At 41.9% G+C, this 19,979-nt stretch overlaps 1 protein-coding gene across 2 annotated transcripts in view; it reads right to left on the bottom strand.

Annotated features, from left to right (window-relative positions):
- RBL2 (RB transcriptional corepressor like 2) overlaps positions 1–19,979 on the bottom strand; it is a 68,769-nt gene that overhangs the window by 21,471 nt on the left and 27,319 nt on the right. For both annotated transcript variants that reach the window (XM_065416396.1, XM_065416395.1), the window contains exons 5-8: positions 9,171–9,299; positions 8,183–8,343; positions 8,002–8,066; positions 4,663–4,849 (exon numbers count right to left, since the gene is read on the bottom strand). In XM_065416396.1, the coding sequence (XP_065272468.1) occupies positions 4,663–4,849; positions 8,002–8,066; positions 8,183–8,343; positions 9,171–9,299 (542 nt within the window). The remainder of the gene's footprint in view (positions 1–4,662; positions 4,850–8,001; positions 8,067–8,182; positions 8,344–9,170; positions 9,300–19,979) is intronic.

The raw sequence follows: 19,979 nt of genomic DNA, 5'->3' as shown, positions 1-19,979 counted from the left end.
TGAGCTCGGAGAAGAGCCCTGCCCCCTCAAATGGGAGGTCCTGAACAGTGGCCTGCATCTCCTGGGATTACCCAGAGGACTGCAACCAGGAGCTGCGCTTCATGACCACCGCAGAGGCAACCACCCTGGCTGCCAAGTCCGTAGCGTCCCAAGGCCTTCTGGAGGGCCCCTCTCGCCACCGCTGTGCCGTCTTCCACTAAAGCAGCAAACTCCTGGCCTCGGTCCTGTGGGAGGGCCTCCTTGAATTTGCTAAGGGAGTCCCACAGATTAAAATTGTACCTGCCTAACAAGTCTAGTCTCCTGGCGTCTCTTGTTTTTTGGCATGTCACTGACTTGGCCTTACCTGTCTCTTTCATTAACAGCAGACATGACCAGTGATGCCACTGGAGGATGTGTACACAAATATTTGAACCCTTTTGCAGGGATGTAGTATTTCTTTTCCACCTTAGAAGTAGGAGGAATGGAAGAGGGGGTCTGCCACAGCGATTTGGCAATCTTAAGGATCCCTGGGTGGATGGGCAGCGTGGCCCCGGGCCAGGATGGAGGAGGATAGAACATTAAAAAGGTTGTCGGACTCCTCCGTGAACTCAATTTTCAAGTTCAAATTGATAGTCACCCTTTTTAGAAGGGCCTGGTGCTCCTTGAAGTCATCAGTGGGACTGCCCATTTGGGAGGGACCCGCCACCACTTTGTCCGAAGATGACAACGGGTTCACCTTCCCTCTCTGGGGATGGCTCCTTATATGTTGGGGCCTGCTGCGTTGCCCCCACGTGGGATTTGGTACTGTGTTCCGACTCCCATGCCGGAGACAGTTTGTCCGAGGTGGCCAGGGAGGAATGGTGGGAATACAGGACCGGCATTACAGGTTCCAGTTTGGGCATTGAGTGGGCCACTGTCCCTGCTGCCATACCGCCGCTACAGATGCTGTAGCGGTCTCGTAAGTCAGCGGCGAATCACCCTTCCTTGGCGAGGGACTGAACTCACGGTCTGACTCGGACCATTGTCCTGCTGGTGACCAGGCAGAGCCATAGAGGCCTGACCCTGCTTGGCGATCAGTGAGAAGAGGGCGATGATTGGTGCCTGCCCGACAAGCAGTACTAAGGAGGTGGAGACCAATGCCGAGATAGGGAGTGATCCTGCCCCGGTGGGGACTGACGTCTGGGAGACCGTCGAGGTGAAAGTGACCTGCACCTCGGCGATCTTTGGCGGGTAGCTTGCCGGTACCAGGGACACAGAGACCAGTGCCTCAACTTCAGTGTCCCATGCCTCATAGAGGGAGAGTGCAGCGCCGGGGTCCTAGGCATCTACGCCTGCGGTCCAGGGACTGAGGATGCTCCACTGCCCTATGGGGCGGTCCCATGACCGGCTTGCCCTTGGGTGTTGGGGTCTTAGCTAAGTCCGGTGCGTGGTGCGGCGTCTGCAGTGCTGGCCAGCCAGCCTGCTTGTTCTTTAGCCACTGGGGCCGCTTCGGGCAACGAGGGCCCAAGGAGAAGCCGGGGTCCCCTGTCGCTCCCAGGAGTCGGATCCCTGGTCAGAGTAGGGGTTCGATCGTAGCAGTATCCCTGTGAAGCTCTGGGGTGGGCATGTGGCATGACATAGGTCCTTTGCCCGAAGCCCCTCTCCCTTCCGGTGCTGAGAGGCTCTTCTTTTGCTGCTTCTTAGGCACCTCCATGAGGAGGGCCCTCAAGCGGATATCCTGCTCCTTTTGGGCTCTAGGGCAAAAGTTTTTACAGATTTTGCACTTGTCCTTTCTATAGGACTCCCCCAAGCACTTCAAACAGCTGTTGTGGGGGTCACTAATAGGCACTGGCCTGTTGCATGAGGAGTGTGATTTGAAGCCGGTGGGAACAGGACATGCCCCGCTCCAGGGCGAAATCCCACCCGGGACTAACTACCAAACTAATCTAACACTTACCTTAAAGGCTGGCTAACTACCTACCTACAAACTATATACAAAGAAGATAGACAATGGGTTGCAAAGAACTGGTAATGCTCTTGCAATGCAAGGTGAGGCGCTCCAACCAACCATCATAGACAGTAAGAAGGAACTGAGAGGGCATAGGGCCGGTGGTGCCTAATATACCAGCGCATTAGCGCGGCACACAAGGGGCGCCACAGCCAACCCTACGGATACCGCTAAGGCAAAAATCTCCGATGACTCTGCACGTGGGTGCACACACCTAGAATGGAATTGACTTGAACAAGATCTCACAGAAGAAACAAAGTTCTAACACAGCACAGCTGTGGCTACGTACAAGCAGAAGCAGCAAGTTTATAAATTGGTATAACATTTTTAAAAGGTATTATTTAATTGGCAGTTGAACATGTTCTAAATTTACAGCAGAACAATGTATAAAAACAGTGACTGAAGTTTGTTACATGTGGATGTAATGTCAGAGCCACAAAGACTGAGGGTTTTTTTAAATTGACAATTTAACAATCAGTTTGCCTCATCCTTGTGTAATACATGCACATGTTCTAATAGCCGAACAACCATCAAGTATCCTGGGGGGGTGGAGAGGCTCCTTCTTTAGCCAGCTGTGACGGGTTGGATCACAGAAACCCCCTTGGGAGCTGCCACCCAATGTGCAAAGACTACCCCTGCTTCTGTTTTCCCTGCCAGCTCAGGACTCCAGCACCCTGTTTTGCTGAGCCAGACACTCCAGTCTGCTCTAACAAAGACTCAGGGTCCGAATCACTTGTCCCAAAGCTGCAAGTTTACCCGAAACCAGCTCACAGGGGTGTGCTTGTCTTTAGCACTCAGATGCCCAACTCCCAATGGGGTCTAAACCCAGATAAATCCGTTTTACCCTGCATAAAGTTTATGCAGGGCAAACTCATAAATTGTTCGCCCTCTATAACACTGATAGAGAGATATGCACAGTTGTTTGCTCCCCCAGGTATTAATACATACTCTGAGTAAATTACTAAATAAAAAGTGATTTTATTAAATACAGACAGTAGGATTTAAGTGGTTCAAAGTAGTAACAGACAGAACAAAGTAAGTCAACCACCATGAAGAAGTGGGTTGTAGCCCACGAAAGCTTATGCTCTAATAAATTTGTTAGTCTCTAAGGTGCCACAAGTACTCCTGTTATTTTTGCGGATACAGACTAACACGGCTGCTACTCTGAAACATGAATATACTGTAGTTGAGATTTTTCAAAGCCATATAAGGGAATTTAGACACATCTCCCATTAGTTTCACTTAGAAAATCTCAATGTATGTCCTTTTACACTGTCTACAAGAGAGAAGGGAAATAAATAACAACATTAAAAAGTGGGTCAGTAACCTATCCATGCACAGTAGAAGTGTCCTTTATTTTTTGGGCACCACGCTAACAGTGCCTTACCTTCTGGAGAGGCCAGGATAGGTATATATCCCTTTTGAAATGATTATTCTGACAAAACCATGTAAAAGAGGCTTTCCAGCTCCCCCCTCAAAGACTCTCTCATACCTGTCTGAGGATTGCACACTGTCAAATAGTACTGCATATTCTGTGAAGTCAGCTATGATGCTCATATATGCCCTGTGTAGCAGATGTCAAGTAGAAGACAATATTCATCTATATACAGCTACTGAGAAGAGAATTAAAAGGCCTACACCTATCTCTATTGGGAAGATGCACACTGACATCAATGGTGTGGGGTACAGAATCAGGGCCCAAGCCTTCTGTCTGCATTGCTCATCTCTCTTATTCCACTAGAAATAAGAAAGCTGCATGACAGGCAGGTGCAGCCTGAGGCAGGAATTTACACTAGATGGCTAGTCTAATGTTTGGGGGTCACTTTGGCAAATACCCAAAGTTTGAAAGGAATCATAGAGTGTTCGTTCAGTCGGGCCAATTGAAAAAATAAGTAAACAGCTCAACTACAGAGGAGCAGATAAAAAAAAAAAAAATCTAACAAAAAACCCAACCAAATAAAAAAAAAACTAGGCCTAAAACCACAAACATTTTCCTATCAGTGGTCTTCACTACTGAAGCAAGGTTTTCTTTCAGCTCTTTAAATCAGACTTGAACTCTAAAACAGTCTCTTCTATAGTCACCAGCCAACTCTCATGAGCATTTCAGCTCAACAACCTCAGAGCAGTCCCTCATGTAAATTAATTAGTACTGATATGCTCTTTGGATGAGCATATAATACTTTTTTTGAGTAAAATAAGATACCCCTCCTAACTGTCTTTCCAGGACTGAATTACTTCAGAATGTTATCTCACTGTAAAGCACACTCTCCTTTTGCACTTCTGTCACCAACAAGCTAAGTAAAGTAAATTAAGATTGTTTTACACAAAGATTTATTAGCAACAAGCTTTTGAAAAGTCTCAACATACGTATAATGTCAAAGAAGAACTGGCAGTGTGAGTAAAAAGAATGTTGTCAGTATAAATGCTGATATAGTTGGCAGCCCTGAAAATACTGCCTGATAAATAAAAAAAAAAAGGTAAATGTAAAATGCATACACTGAACAAAATTAAAATATTAATCTATAATCAGTGATTGTAACAACTGTGCTGTCTGCCATACGCAAATGAAACAGAGTGGAACAAAAAGTAGTAGCTGTTAAGCAGCTGCATCTTTCTTTGACACAGCCTTACTCAAATCATCCACGAGACGAAACATAAAAACAGTCAGTGTGTAACACCGACCATGTCATACTCACTCTGTCAAAGTGCTGCTGCAGATTATACTTCACTTGCACTCTTTCAGCTGTTTCCATTCCTGAAGCTGTGTTTAGGCACCTTCTCAGAGTTCCAATTTCCTCATCTGCATCCTCCCCCAGAAATATCCGCTCGTCCAGATTTCCAACTGACAAAACATACTCTTCATAGGCTTTGTTGATGGCCTTGCTACAGCAGGGGGAAAAAAGCATCAGATACTCAAAACAAAAGCTGTATAAATATCTGCAACAACTGATGGGTTGCTGTTTTATCTACTTATTGTATACATTTATCTGTTACTTCTGCCTGTTGGAAATTTACTGAAGATATTTTTAATCCTAATTTAATATTTGAGATTTATGTCATGGGCCATAATATCACAAGTATGATAACAGCAAGAACATCTACCTGTCTTTCCTATCCAATTGGACAAGTGGCTATGCCATTTAGTAAAAGCCACAGAGCTAATCGAAAGCAGTATTAGATTTGCCTTAGCCTCCTCTAGCTTTCCATACTACTGAGAAATCTGTATTTGCCTGGAAGTTCCTCCTAACTGAGAGCGCCTCCTAGAATCAATCAGGAAGTGATTCTGGGTTTGAAGGCACATGCGTCACCAATAAATCATTTTCAAAAATCCTAAAGGATGTTATGGAAGTTTAAGCATGTTTTTCCCCCATTATAAAAAAGGTTAACTAAAATTTTACGTACATAATGTTATCCTAAAATTATTTATGAGTATGACTTAGCAGAAGCAAATAAATTAAAAATAAATTGGAAGTGGGTAATATGAAAAAGTCTGTAAGTGAATAGTTTTTAGGATCAGAGTATATTAAATTAGCAATCAGCTGTCCCTCATGAGAAAACAAAATGAGTAGAACCCCTCACTGCCAGTACACAGAGAAGGCAAAACAATGTCTGAATTACTTACAAATTGTATGTAACAGGCTAGCTGAGGATTCCTCTAGTGTAAGAAAACCTTAGGGTACTGAAGAGTTCGCATACCAGGCTTGACCTTGTGGCCTCTGGTGAATAATACAGAGGCATGGCTAGAGAGCTGCTGCATTCCAATGATCCCCAACTGCCACAGCGGTCCCTGGGGGCTCATTGCAGCTGAGCAAAACAGAACAGCCTGAATTGCTCTAAATTGCACTGGGACATAATGCATGCCTAAAGATGGGGAAAACACACTTTTGTGCTGAGCCCTTCTTCTTTCCCTCTACAATTAGGCCGAATGCAGATGGCGTGTGTGTGCGCGCGCGCGCTTCAGAGAAGTGCGTGTGTGTGTGTGCATGCTTCAGAGAAGTGCGTGTGTGTGAGTGCGCGCTTCAGAGAAGTGCGTGTGTGTGTGAGTGCGCACGCTACAGAGAAGTGCGTGTGTGTGTGAGTGCGCACGCTACAGAGAAGTGCGTGTGTGTGTAGGTCTCCCACTGTCTGAAAAGGGGATGTTACCTCACACAGGCATGTGTGCTGCAAGACAGGGTCAATTTCCACAAACTCCTGCCTTCCTTAAGGAGGCATCAGATACACACACTCCCCGCCCCCTTCACATTAAAGAAAACTTTTGACTGACTGTTTCATGACAAAGGGGCAAGGCTTTTACTACACCAAGAGAACAGAACCATAGGAGCACTCTTTCACTGGCCTTGTCTTCCCTACAAAAAAGTGTGTTCTTAACTCAAGTTAGCTAATGTGAGGTAAAATCCTAGTGAAAACAGGGAAGTTTGTAATTTTCACACAAGTTAGCAGGTTGAGTTAAAGACCATGGGGGAGCTTAGCCTTTAACACAATCTTAGAAACTTCCTTGTCTTCGCTAGGATTTTACCTCATATTAGCTTACTCAAGTTAAGAACAGCCTTTTTTTGTAGGGAAGACGGCCATTAGGACCATGATATTCTGGTGTAAAACTGCTTTTCTTCTGAGTGAAATTTTCAAAAGCACCTAGGTGATCCGATTACGTAGACCCTTGTGAATGTCTCACCTTCCACCTTTTAAAAAACTCCTTATATTCCTATAACAAGATATTTTTTTTAAAAGTTGATTAATTTTTTCTTTGGTGGAGGAATCAAGGGATGGTTTTGCTCTGTAAAGGGGATTTTAAAAGATTTTTACTGTATGTCTCGAAGTATGTGGAAAATACACATTTGATAAGTAACACAAACATTTGTTAGTAATTCATCCATGATGTACACATCTTCTTTCCTTAAAAGAAAAGTATAAAATTTCTAGCAGATACTTTTCTCTCAAACATATACTAAAATTAAATAACTCTGATCCTTGATATTGTTCATGAGAGACCGCCTTCATAGTCCTCTTCTCCCTTACATAATGCTGTGAACCTTACTCACAAATGAGTTTGAAATCATGTGCCTAAATGTTTAGAAAACAACTCTTCATAATTGGAAATAACACGCTCACGCTCACCTGCCATTCTTCAAAATGGCCTATCAGTGTCCTGCATACCTCTGGACCCAGAACCACTTCCCAATTAACCCTAGAAGGGATTTCTGGACAAACATGGGCTCTTCCGCTGGAGAGAATGGGGGCAGCACTAAGGCAGAACTTTTGATCTAGTACAACCTTCTCATGGGTCTGAGACAACTGCCAGGAGGCATGGCCACATGACAAACATTGAATGGAAAAGAGAAGTAACACATATATCTGTAATCATTTCTGAAGATCTGAGGGGGAACAAAATTCATGCCAAGGCTTTTCAATATACAGTACTTTTACTGTCAAATGCATTTCACAGTTTGAATACTATCTAGCTCGCAAACAGCCTTTTAAAAAAAAATCATATGAATAGATTTTATTTCAAAGACTTTCATTCAGCAAGTTCATTAGAACAAATGTTATGTCTGAGACCAGTTTGTTTTAAATAATTTCCTCCATTCCCAACACTTTCAGAGAAATGAGGGGAAAAAAAGAATCTTTCTGAAAAGATTTGTTTTTCATCAAGAAATCCTCCCTCCATATATCCTAATTCACGTTCTCAATATGAAAATAACTGTCTGTGGCTCCAGACCTCTCTATTAGACAACACGAATAAAATAAATCTCTCTCTCTTTCTGGTACTCTGATCTCTATGGAAGGGATACTAAAATAATGGAACACAGCAAATAATTTCTTCCTCAAGAAGTATGAGCCCTGAAATATGCCTGAAACTGAGATACCTCAAAACAGGAATCTGAAAATTACATTTAATTCAGGACTTCAAGCAGTTACATAAATCAACTAGTTAATATTTTATTACCACTCAAAGGTGCAAAACATAAAAACACACAATGTCAATACAGCTGTTTTTGTTTTGAAATTTGGAAGGAATTTTTATGCAAAACACTCACAAGCTGTCTCCAAAGCTCCCAGGATCTAAAAAACCAGTCAGATTTTCTTCCTTGCCTTTTAAAATCTGTAAGAAAATTTAGTACAAATGGTGAATATTTCAGTAATGTGCCATTTTAAAGCCAGTCATTAAGCAGATTTCTTCCCCCTCTACAAGAAATCTTTTAAGTCTATTAGACAAACCTTCTTGTCAAAAAGTTTCCTAATATATGGCTTCCAAAAATGTTCCTTTATGCCTTTGGCATCCAAAACCAAACCATCATGTAAGGAACAGAGTTTTTCAATGATGCAGGGAGGGTCAGAAGATGGTTTATAATCCTTACTGTGAAAGTCTTCAGGAAGGCCTACAAATGAAAGAGAAAAATGTGATATTTAGTTATGTAAATTCCTGTCCTGCTAACCAAATATATCTATATAAAGAACTAATATACTGCAAGACTAAAATAATTAGCCACCTTGAAAAGCACTGATGAATCTTAGAATGTCAACTTAATTTGACAATATTATCAAACACTACTTATAAACATTTTTAATTTGTGACAGAGAAAAATAATCACAAACATGTAAAACCATTTTTTTTCTAATGGAAAATTGATCAAATACTTATGAACTGTAAGAATTAGTAAAATATAGCCAAAGAAGTGGTCCTAAAAAGAGGCTCCCATCCTCACTAATGCTTAAACTAAGCTAAAATGTAGGAAAATGTTAGAGGCAAATAAGCTAAAAGCTCACTGCACTGAAAACAAAAGTTTAGGTCTGAAGAAAAAAATTATATTACTGACTCAATGGAAACATTTCACTATTTAATTATTTGTATGTGTTTATCATGTCAATTTACATTTTGTCACTGTCTATTGTCTTTAACAAGAAAGCAGTGGTTGATTTGCTAGTTTCCCTCAATGGTGCTTTCTTTGTAAATGATATTCCTGGCTTCTCTATGCACCATTAGTGAATTCCAGTTGTTTATTTCAGAGTATACTGTATAATGGAAACCTGTTAAATTGTACAGCCAGTTAGAGCAAAGAATTAATAGCTTCAAGATGTTTAGTCCTTTTCATGGATCAAGCCAATATTCTATTATTTAGTCTCTGCCCTACACAGTCTCAAAACAAGGATTTAGTTTTAGCAGTTCTCATTGTTTTGGATTGAAGAAAACTTTTTTTCTACATACCTTTAAAGGTAGGATTCAGAAGTTCCCTACGATTAGGACACTGTAGAGCATTTCCATACACTAGATCCAAAGCACATAGCAAGAGATGGTAGGAATTGACTAAGTCATCACTGATCATGGGAAAATTTCCTATGTGATTAGAAATATACATCGGGTTAATTTACAATAATATCAGCTTCAGAATTCTGAAAACAATTCACTCTTCAGATTTATTCTATAATCATAATGCAGAATCACATCTCAAGATCTATCTCTTTGGTGACTGTAATAAATATCTGTTAGAAAAAGGGAACGATAAACAGATAAACATTGTGTGTGTTTAGGAATAGTGTTAACTTTACTGGTTATTATTACATTCTGTTTTGAAAACAAAACCAACAAAATGTTAACATAACAGGCTGGATGTTCCAGTCTGCCAAGTTCACTTTGTGGCAGTGAAGCAGAGGAAAAGGAACTTAAAGTGGTCAGAGAACGTCCCTAGTGAATTCACCCACGCAGGAGGAATCTCCACTAGTACAAAGCTGACAAATGTGGCTTTACTGCCGCCTATACCAGCTCCACTACCTGGCTCTGCCACCTCCTGCACCAGAACCCCTCTGCACCCAGCATGAGAATGCAGGGAGTGCGTCAGAAGAGACAGACAATGCACAGTGGGGAGAGGCTTTCCTTATTTTATATACTTTTATGTATCCCTTCCAAATTGAAGAGTCCTAATAATAACAACCTCCAATTTCATCATATGGAAGTCTATCCATGACTCCAATCAGATTTGTTGACCTTCTCTACAATATTCTTTTTCTGCAGAATCTTTTTTGAGGGGTGATGATCGGAATTGAACACAGTATTCCAAAGGAGAACATACAACTTATATAATGCCATTATAATATTTTCAGTATTGTTCTCTATAACTTAAATACAGACTAATTGCATTTACTTTTTTGATTCTTGTTATGCTCGGAGATGTTTCATTGAGTGTGGTGGTATAATATAGGTAGACTAGAAGAGAAAAGAGCTGTGCACTGAGTAGACGTCTTCACTGAGTTATCCACATCGTGATAAGTTAATTTAGAACACATCAATGTGTACATATAATTCAGATTTACTTTTTAAGATGCATTTCCTTGTATTAGCCCACTACTACATTACCCGTCTATTGAAATTCTGCATTAAGTTCTCTCCTCCACACTAGGTTCCATATTTGTTAAAAGATAATCATTTCATCATTGCATCTTTTCAGTAAGAATAGCACTTTTGATGGTAGAAGCGGTTTAAGACCTCCAAAATTTTCAGGAGAGGGGTGGCAGGCAGGGCAGTAGGGAAAGAGGAGCCAACTATGTTGCTTTCCCACTTCTCTCTGTAAAACACCCTTCCAACCTCAGTTTTGGAGCACTATGCCCTGGTCTACACTGGGGGGAGAGGGGGGAGAATCTAAGTTACACAACTTCAGCTACACTTAGATTGGCTTACCGAGGTGTCTCCACAGCGGTGAGTCAACTGCTGCTGCTCCCCCGTCGACTCCGCCTGCGCCTCTCGCAGCGGTGGAGTACAGGAGTCGACGGGAGAGCACTTGGGGGTCAACTCCCCTAACTCCCCTACATGTCCTTGAGGTTTCCCAGCTCTCTGGATCTGTCAGAGTACAGAACCATCATAAACTCTGTCAGGGAGCCTGAAATCTGCTGTCTGCCCAACCTATTACCCTAACACCACCTCCATGCCAATTGGCAATAGGTTCACTGTTCTATAACAACAACTCCTATCAGGCCTGACAAACTCATTACACCGAACACTTTGCTGTCATAGTCTTTATCCGTAAAGAATGTTGTGTGCTATCTTAAATGAAAGCCAGGATCATTAATATTGTGAAATGTATGTACTGACTATATTTGAAAAGTTGTGTCTATATACCTCAAATATGTTCTTATAGTATATTTCAAGGTGTTACTCCCCAGCAGAGATGAAAAACTGGTTTTGCCTGAATAAAGCATGTGCCTAGGTCCATACATAGAGAAAGCATTGCAAGCCAAACATAATGGCAGTTACACATTTGTATTTCAAGTGAACAGAGTCTGAAGACAACTTGGAGCCAGCATACCTGAAACAACAGGGGGTTATCCAGACTCTGGGATTAAAACGGCGAGTATAAGGACAAGCAAAAAAGTCATTTTGGTATCCATGGACTGAGGAAACCCCTTGTCGGGTGTAGGATATTCATGAAAATTTGGATCCTGGTTTTGACTGAAAACCAGCAGCTCTATCAAAGAATGAATCCTTGAAAGAAAAGAACCATTAAGAAGTGTAGCTGTAGGATTGCGTTTTATGTTTCGTTTGAGATGTGTAACTAGTTCTGTTTTCACTCATCTTCTCTCGGTATCTCTTAAATCTAAATCTTTATTAATAAACTTCTGATTGTTTTCGCTATAAATAAATTTCAGTGCTATAATGTTAGAACGATCATGAGTTGCACAAGCAAAGCTGCATGTACACTGTCGCTCTGGAGACAGCTTACTTGGTATTTCTCAGAGCATCCAGTGGTTAAGCAGTGGACACTACAGGGAGCACTCTGAGGACTAGGGGGTCCGTGTTTACCTAGCTGAAGCCTGCACAGAGGGAGCGAGGTTTGTAGAGACTTGAAAGTCAGTGCAGAGGCTGTTGGTTTCAAGGAGCTGACCCACAGCAGGCACACACAAGGCTGCTTTATGCTAAGGGCAGGTAGTGGTGAGGTACCCTCTCAACCCTAGGTACCTCTGGGGAGCATCACTCCATCCTTCTACAGTAATTTAGAAAAGTCCCCTCACTGCATGTGTGCCTCCTGCCCTCTTCTCCTACCCTCACTTGGATGGTCTAGTGCAGGGGTTCTCAAACTTCATTGCAATGCGACCCCCTTCTGACAACAAAAATTACTACACGACCCCAGGAGGAGGGACCAATGCCTGAGCCCACCCAAGCCCTGGGCAGGGGGACCCAGAGCCCGAGTCCCATGGCCCCTGGTGGGAGGGCGGGGCAAAGCCGAAGCCCAAAGGCTTCAGCCTCAGGCACGGGGCCTGTAACCTGAGCCCCACCACTCAGGCCATGGGGCTCGCTAGACCCAGGCCTCAGCAAGTCTAAGATAGCGACCCCATTAAAACAGGGTTGCGACCCACTTCAGGGTCCCGACCCACAGTTTGAGAACCCCTGGTTTAGTGATTTGCTGTGATTGGGGAAAAGACAGGGTGGGCTGAGGAAGAAAGGGAAAATAAGATCTGCTACAACTATCTCCACACCCAGGGGAGGAATGGAAAAGAATGTGATGCTACAATATACCATCTGGGAAGAGGAAGAATATGATGAATCTAGGCTCACTGCTGAAGGTCTGGGATGGGATTGAATGCTGGAGCAAAATTAGGAAGAAGAAATGTGAGGCAGGAGAGAATCAGGGTTGCTGCTATGGCGAGAGTGGCTGGTAGTTAGGAGTTCAAGTTCATGCCCTGAAAAGTCAGCTCTGCTTCCCATCAATCTTAGATGTCAGAATAACCAGACACATAGATGAACATGATTTGTTGGGGGAAGAGTCTTTTGGTGTTTCTTATATTTTTTCAGGGTAATAAATTCCCCATTCTCAAGAGTTTACTGTAATATTTTATGCTTTTACACTTTTAATTGCTTTCCAAATTATTTAAGCTCTTGTGATTGAGATCCTAATCATTCAGGCTCCTTCATATAGCATAAGAGGGACAGAGTGGCATAAAGGGGCCCCTAAAGCTCACAAACCAGCCCGGGGAAGATTATCTTGATGCAGATATGGTGGAAACAGCCAGGACCCCTTCTGAAATCCTGTCACGTAAGGAGTGTGGCCAAGACTGCAAAGTTTCTGGGCAGCCCTGAGGCCCACAGGGCAGACTGGGGAGGCAGCTGTAATTTACGTGCCCAGGGCTGTCTAAATTATATCAGGGGCCTCTCCAACTCCTGGAACAGCCCATGATTAGGAGGATGCAAAAGTCATGTAAAGCCCCTTTAATTCTCCCCCCCAGCCAGGGTTCAAGTACCACGCTGCACCTCTAAAAAAATGCACAAAATTGCACTCTGTAATTCAGTAATCAGAATAAATGGAGTTACATTCTGTCACCACTTTAAAAAAAATAAATAAAGACTTTTCCATCACGTCCTAATTAAGGGAAGTTATTCTCTTACTCTCAGTTTATGGGAAAGCATAATATTTAAATTGAACATTCTCCTTGCCTGAATCCAGTGGGAATTCTGGTTTCCTTTATTCCAACCTGAAATTCTTACGTTACCTGCCTGATAATACTGCTTCAAGTTTAGAAGCACAATACCTTCCCCTCTTCTTACAGTAACTGTAAAATCTTAAAAAAAAAACAAAAAAACTTGAGGGCTTATAAAGACCCTCCAGAATCCAGTAGCGTTTTATCTAACTTCCCAAAGAAAATCCTAGAGCATATAGGATGAATAAGGAATATGAAAGCGTAATTTCACACACACACACACACACACACACACACACACACACACACACACTATCACTCAGTCAACCTTCTTAGACAGTTTATTTCATTCTGGCTTTCTTTGAGAAGTTTTGCAGAAGACGAGGACAGGCTAGTCTTATAAAGTGAATCTATTGTATCAGTTATATGTACACACAAATAAGTACTTACGTTCTATACAGGCACATCAGAAATGACATGACATTTTGAACTTCTCTATATGTTTCTTGGTTCATCAGTACTGACAATAATAAAAAATGTACTTTATAATCCAAGACCTGGCCAAAGTGAGCTAATTCACAGAGCAACAGAAAAGGGTTACATATGTTACGACAATGTCATCTGCATAGGAAATGATTTTGTTCTGGAGTTTCAATTTTGGGTTCTGCAATATTTTCTTTAATTATAATTTTTTCAGCTCCTGGTTATTTTCTATTACTAAGGCAAATAAGAAAGGCAATAGATATGCTAGATCTCTAGTTTCCTTTTAAAAGTAGTATTTCTCTAGGGAGAAAGTTATTTACAAATGTGCATGGTTTAAAATGGTTAGCTCTTTGTGTACAAGACATTCACTTGTTTTCTGAATTTTATCAGCTTTATGGCTGTTAACTTTCAGGTAGACATACCTATTGTTAAAAACATAGTGTTGCCAACTCTCTCAATTTAATCACGAGTCCAAATGCTTTTCTTAAAACTCCAGCTCCTGGAATCAGGTGATTGAGAGAATCTCAGCTATCATTAAAAAGTTGCCAGCCCTCATGATTGCAGAGAAAACTTTGAACACAAGACCTCTAAAGGCTCAAAAAAATGGAACACAAATAAAAAGAACCCCAATTCATTATTTTAAAAATCTCATGATTTTTTAAGCCAATAGTTGTTTTAGAGGCTTCAGTTTGGGAACACAGAAGCATACAGCTTTCACACCACATCAAAGGTAAATTTTATGGGGTACATATTCAGAATTATATTTTGATTTCTCATTGGTTAATATATTGATCTTTAACCCCTAGAAAAATAATGGAACTCTAAAAATCAATCGCTATGGACGTGAAAAACTAAATTCACCAATTACTTTCATTTCCTTTATTAAAATGAAAGAGTTTAGAATAGGCGATTCCTCTAAGCTATTCATTAACTGTCTATTCTGCCTGTCATTGATGCTTAAAGTTCCATAATAAGAATTGTAAATGGTGTAAGATAAAGATATATAAAGGCAAATGCATCAGTATGGTCTAATAAAAGCAGTTAAAATGCCTGGTCGTCTTTTGTGGTTTTACCTTCCAAGAAGAGGAATGGCAGGAGAGCCATCAAGAGAAGGATTGCCCCTGCTCCTGTCCCTGTTAAGTGAGAACAGAGCAAAGGGGAGACTGCCACCCCAGATTTGGGAGAAATGACATTTGCAAGGCTCTTTTCAAATGCATCAGTATGGTCTAATAAAAGCAGTTAAAATGCCTGGTCTTCTTTTGTGAATTAATTTCCTCTTTTACTATCCTACAATTTTAAGGGATCGTTCAGTTGGTCAGGTAGCTGCATTGATAATATGGTATAAAAGCCTAGAAAGATAGAACTCAATCATTTCATTAAGAAATTTACATCAGAAATTGTCTAAATGGTGTCAAGTATCAGAGGGGTAGCCGTGTTAGTCTGGATCTGTAAAAAGCGACAAAGAGTCCTGTGGCACCTTATAGACCAACAGACGTATTGGAGCATAAATGTCTAAATCGTGTAGATTCTGGGAGGTGATTTCTGTGTTTTTTTCAGGCATTTCCCCAATAGATTGAAGATTAGGAACATTTTTCCCATAGTGAAGTTGATGTGTATTGCATGTTTTGTGAAAACAGAAAAAAGAACAAACTCATGACAGAAAAATTTAATCCATTACACATGAAGGATAAAGCCTATGGGCCTGGTTTCTCTTTTTGTTTTGTTTTATTTTTTAGTTACCCCATTATAAAACCATTGACTCGTTTAGAGTAATATCAGATTTATACAGTATAAGTGATACTAGAATCAGGCTTTCTGAAATTATTAAATACCTGGAGGGGTTCACATAAACTTTGATCACCTTTTTAAAGGGAAAACATCACCCACTTGCCAGCACACAGGTATACAGGGAGACTTACAAGTAAAAGAGAGCCATCTGCAGACGACTGTCCTGGTTAATGGGAGTCATCAAGATTCCAAACCACCATTAATGGCCCACACTTTGCATAATTACAATGGGCCCTCAGAGTTATATTTCATATTTCTAGTTTCAGATACATGAGTGGTACATTTATACAAATAGGATGACCACACTCAGTAGATTATAAGCTTGGTAATGATACCTCACAAGAGACCTTTTGCATGAAGCATATTCCAGTTACATTATATTTAACTCATTAGCATATTTTCATAAAATCATATAGAGTGCAACATCACACACACAATGGATTTGGCCTGATGTGAGGGGTTCTCTCCAGATGCTGTTTTTAAACCGGTCTCAGAAAATAGCTCACGAACAAGAGAAGCGGCTAATCAAACCTGAGAGTGACAAATGGTGAACACTTGGGTTTCTGGAATGGCAAAGAACCCTTACCATGGGCTTGGGTGCCATGAGGGTTCTCTAAGAGACGGGAAGCATCACCAAGTTAAGGGCTCCAGAGAAACTGGCCAATATTTTCAAACTTTAGGATGCCTGAATTTCAGCCCCTAAACCCACTTGTAAGCAATTAACTAAAAGTGACCTGATTTCCATAGGTGCTGAGCACTCGAAACTCCTAGTGAAATCAACAGGAGCTGTGGGTGCTCAGCTCCTCTTCAAATCAGGCCACTTATAAGTTATTTAGGTGCCTAATTTAAGGCATTTAATTTTCAAAATGTAACCAAAGCCTATTTCATGCCGTTACAGGATGAGTTTTGCTAATAGCAGATATCACTGACTAAAAATCCAACACAAACGGTGAATCAATGGGAATGATGTCATAAAAGGATGACATATCCCCTCTGGCTTGGGTAACAAATGAAGTAGCTGCCCATTGGTTCTCAGACAACCAATCAGAAAGTATGTTTTCTCTGTCTGCACTGAGGTTATAAAAGGCTGCAGGCTCAGACAGGGTCAGCACACTACTGTGGTGATTTCAAGAGGTGGCTTAGCCAAGCCACACTGTGTCAGGCCAGTCATAATCAGGCCAGACCAGGAAGAAATCAAAGAAGGCAAAATAAGAGAGAGAAAACCAAGTGAACAGAGCCAGGAACAGAAGGAAAGAGAGTCAGGCAAGCCAAGCAAAGAAAGACACAGGCAAGTGGAGCCAAGCTAGGAAACATCCACTGAAGCCAAGCAAGTCAAGAAAAAAGCTAGGCAGGCCAATTCCTGAGTAAAGACTCAGGTAAACCAAGCAGAGAAAACAAAAGAAAGCCAAGCCAAGTGTTGCTGGAACACTAGAAGTCTGCAACATGTCTGAGACTGAGTCTGAGCACTCTGGTGAGACCTCAACCGCAAAAGACCCCAAGGCCAAAATCACCCGTTCTTCCCGGGCTGGGCTGCAGTTCTCGGTCAGTCGCAGAGACAGATTGCTCCGCAAAGGACAATTTGCAGACCGTATTGGAGCTGGAGCCCCAGTATATATGGCCGCGGTGCTTCAATAAGTGACTCATGAGATTGTGGATATTGCTGGGGAAGTCGCTCCACGCAGCAAGAAGCGTCGGATTTCCCCACCGCACTTGCAGCTGGCCATCCACAGCGACTCAGAGCTCAAGAAACTGCTGGGAGGTGTCACCATCTCTCAGGGCGGAGTCCTGCACTTAAATCAGCCTGTGGTTTTACCTTCCAAGAAGAGGAATGGCAGGAGAGCCATCAAGAGAAGGATTGCCCCTGCTCCTGTCCCTGTTAAGTGAGAACAGAGCAAAGGGGAGACTGCCACCCCAGATTTGGGAGAAATGACATTTGCAAGGCTCTTTTCAAATGCATCAGTATGGTCTAATAAAAGCAGTTAAAATGCCTTGTCTTCTTTTGTGAATTAATTTCCTCTTTTACTATCCTACAATTTTAAGGGATCGTTCAGTTGGTCAGGTAGCTGCATTGATAATATGGTATAAAAGCCTAGAAAGATAGAACTCAATCATTTCATTAAGAAATTTACATCAGAAATTGTCTAAATGGTGTCAAGTATCAGAGGGGTAGCCGTGTTAGTCTGGATCTGTAAAAAGCGACAAAGAGTCCTGTGGCACCTTATAGACCAACAGACGTATTGGAGCATAAATGTCTAAATCGTGTAGATTCTGGGAGGTGATTTCTGTGTTTTTTTCAGGCATTTCCCCAATAGATTGAAGATTAGGAACATTTTTCCCATAGTGAAGTTGATGTGTATTGCATGTTTTGTGAAAACAGAAAAAAGAACAAACTCATGACAGAAAAATTTAATCCATTACACATGAAGGATAAAGACTATGGGCCTGGTTTCTCTTTTTGTTTTGTTTTATTTTTTAGTTACCCCATTATAAAACCATTGACTCGTTTAGAGTAATATCAGATTTATACAGTATAAGTGATACTAGAATCAGGCTTTCTGAAATTATTAAATACCTGGAGGGGTTCACATAAACTTTGATCACCTTTTTAAAGGGAAAACATCACCCACTTGCCAGCACACAGGTATACAGGGAGACTTACAAGTAAAAGAGAGCCATCTGCAGACGACTGTCCTGGTTAATGGGAGTCATCAAGATTCCAAACCACCATTAATGGCCCACACTTTGCATAATTACAATGGGCCCTCAGAGTTATATTTCATATTTCTAGTTTCAGATACATGAGTGGTACATTTATACAAATAGGATGACCACACTCAGTAGATTATAAGCTTGGTAATGATACCTCACAAGAGACCTTTTGCATGAAGCATATTCCAGTTACATTATATTTAACTCATTAGCATATTTTCATAAAATCATATAGAGTGCAACATCACACACACAATGGATTTGGCCTGATGTGAGGGGTTCTCTCCAGATGCTGTTTTTAAACCGGTCTCAGAAAATAGCTCACGAACAAGAGAAGCGGCTAATCAAACCCGAGAGTGACAAATGGTGAACACTTGGGTTTCTGGAATGGCAAAGAACCCTTACCATGGGCTTGGGTGCCATGAGGGTTCTCTAAGAGACGGGAAGCATCACCAAGTTAAGGGCTCCAGAGAAACTGGCCAACATTTTCAAACTTTAGGATGCCTGAATTTCAGCCCCTAAACCCACTTGTAAGCAACTAACTAAAAGTGACCTGATTTCCATAGGTGCTGAGCACTCGAAACTCCTAGTGAAATCAACAGGAGCTGTGGGTGCTCAGCTCCTCTTCAAATCAGGCCACTTATAAGTTATTTAGGTGCCTAATTTAAGGCATCTAATTTTCAAAATGTAACCCAAGCCTATTTCATGCCGTTACAGGATGAGTTTTGCTAATAGCAGATATCACTGACTAAAAATCCAACACAAACGGTGAATCAATGGGAATGATGTCATAAAAGGATGACATATCCCCTCTGGCTTGGGTAACAAATGAAGTAGCTGCCCATTGGTTCTCAGACAACCAATCAGAAAGTATGTTTTCTCTGTCTGCACTGAGGTTATAAAAGGCTGCAGGCTCAGACAGGGTCAGCACACTACTGTGGTGATTTCAAGAGGTGGCTTAGCCAAGCCACACTGTGTCAGGCCAGTCATAATCAGGCCAGACCAGGAAGAAATCAAAGAAGGCAAAATAAGAGAGAGAAAACCAAGTGAACAGAGCCAGGAACAGAAGGAAAGAGAGTCAGGCAAGCCAAGCAAAGAAAGACACAGGCAAGTGGAGCCAAGCAAGGAAACATCCACCGAAGCCAAGCAAGTCAAGAAAAAAGCTAGGCAGGCCAATTCCTGAGTAAAGACTCAGGTAAACCAAGCAGAGAAAACAAAAGAAAGCCAAGCCAAGTGTTGCTGGAACACTAGAAGTCTGCAACATGTCTGAGACTGAGTCTGAGCACTCTGGTGAGACCTCAACCGCAAAAGACCCTAAGGCCAAAATCACCCGTTCTTCCCGGGCTGGGCTGCAGTTCTCGGTCAGTCGCAGAGACAGATTGCTCCGCAAAGGACAATTTGCAGACCGTATTGGAGCTGGAGCCCCAGTATATATGGCCGCGGTGCTTCAATAAGTGACTCATGAGATTGTGGATATTGCTGGGGAAGTCGCTCCACGCAGCAAGAAGCGTCGGATTTCCCCACCGCACTTGCAGCTGGCCATCCACAGCGACTCAGAGCTCAAGAAACTGCTGGGAGGTGTCACCATCTCTCAGGGCGGAGTCCTGCACTTAAATCAGCCTGTGGTTTT

This window comes from Emys orbicularis, chromosome 14 (assembly GCF_028017835.1).
Source record: "Emys orbicularis isolate rEmyOrb1 chromosome 14, rEmyOrb1.hap1, whole genome shotgun sequence".
In the NCBI taxonomy this organism is placed as follows: domain Eukaryota; kingdom Metazoa; phylum Chordata; order Testudines; family Emydidae; genus Emys; species Emys orbicularis.
Note: the sequence above shows the minus strand (reverse complement) of the source record. Positions and strands in the feature narration are given on the sequence as shown.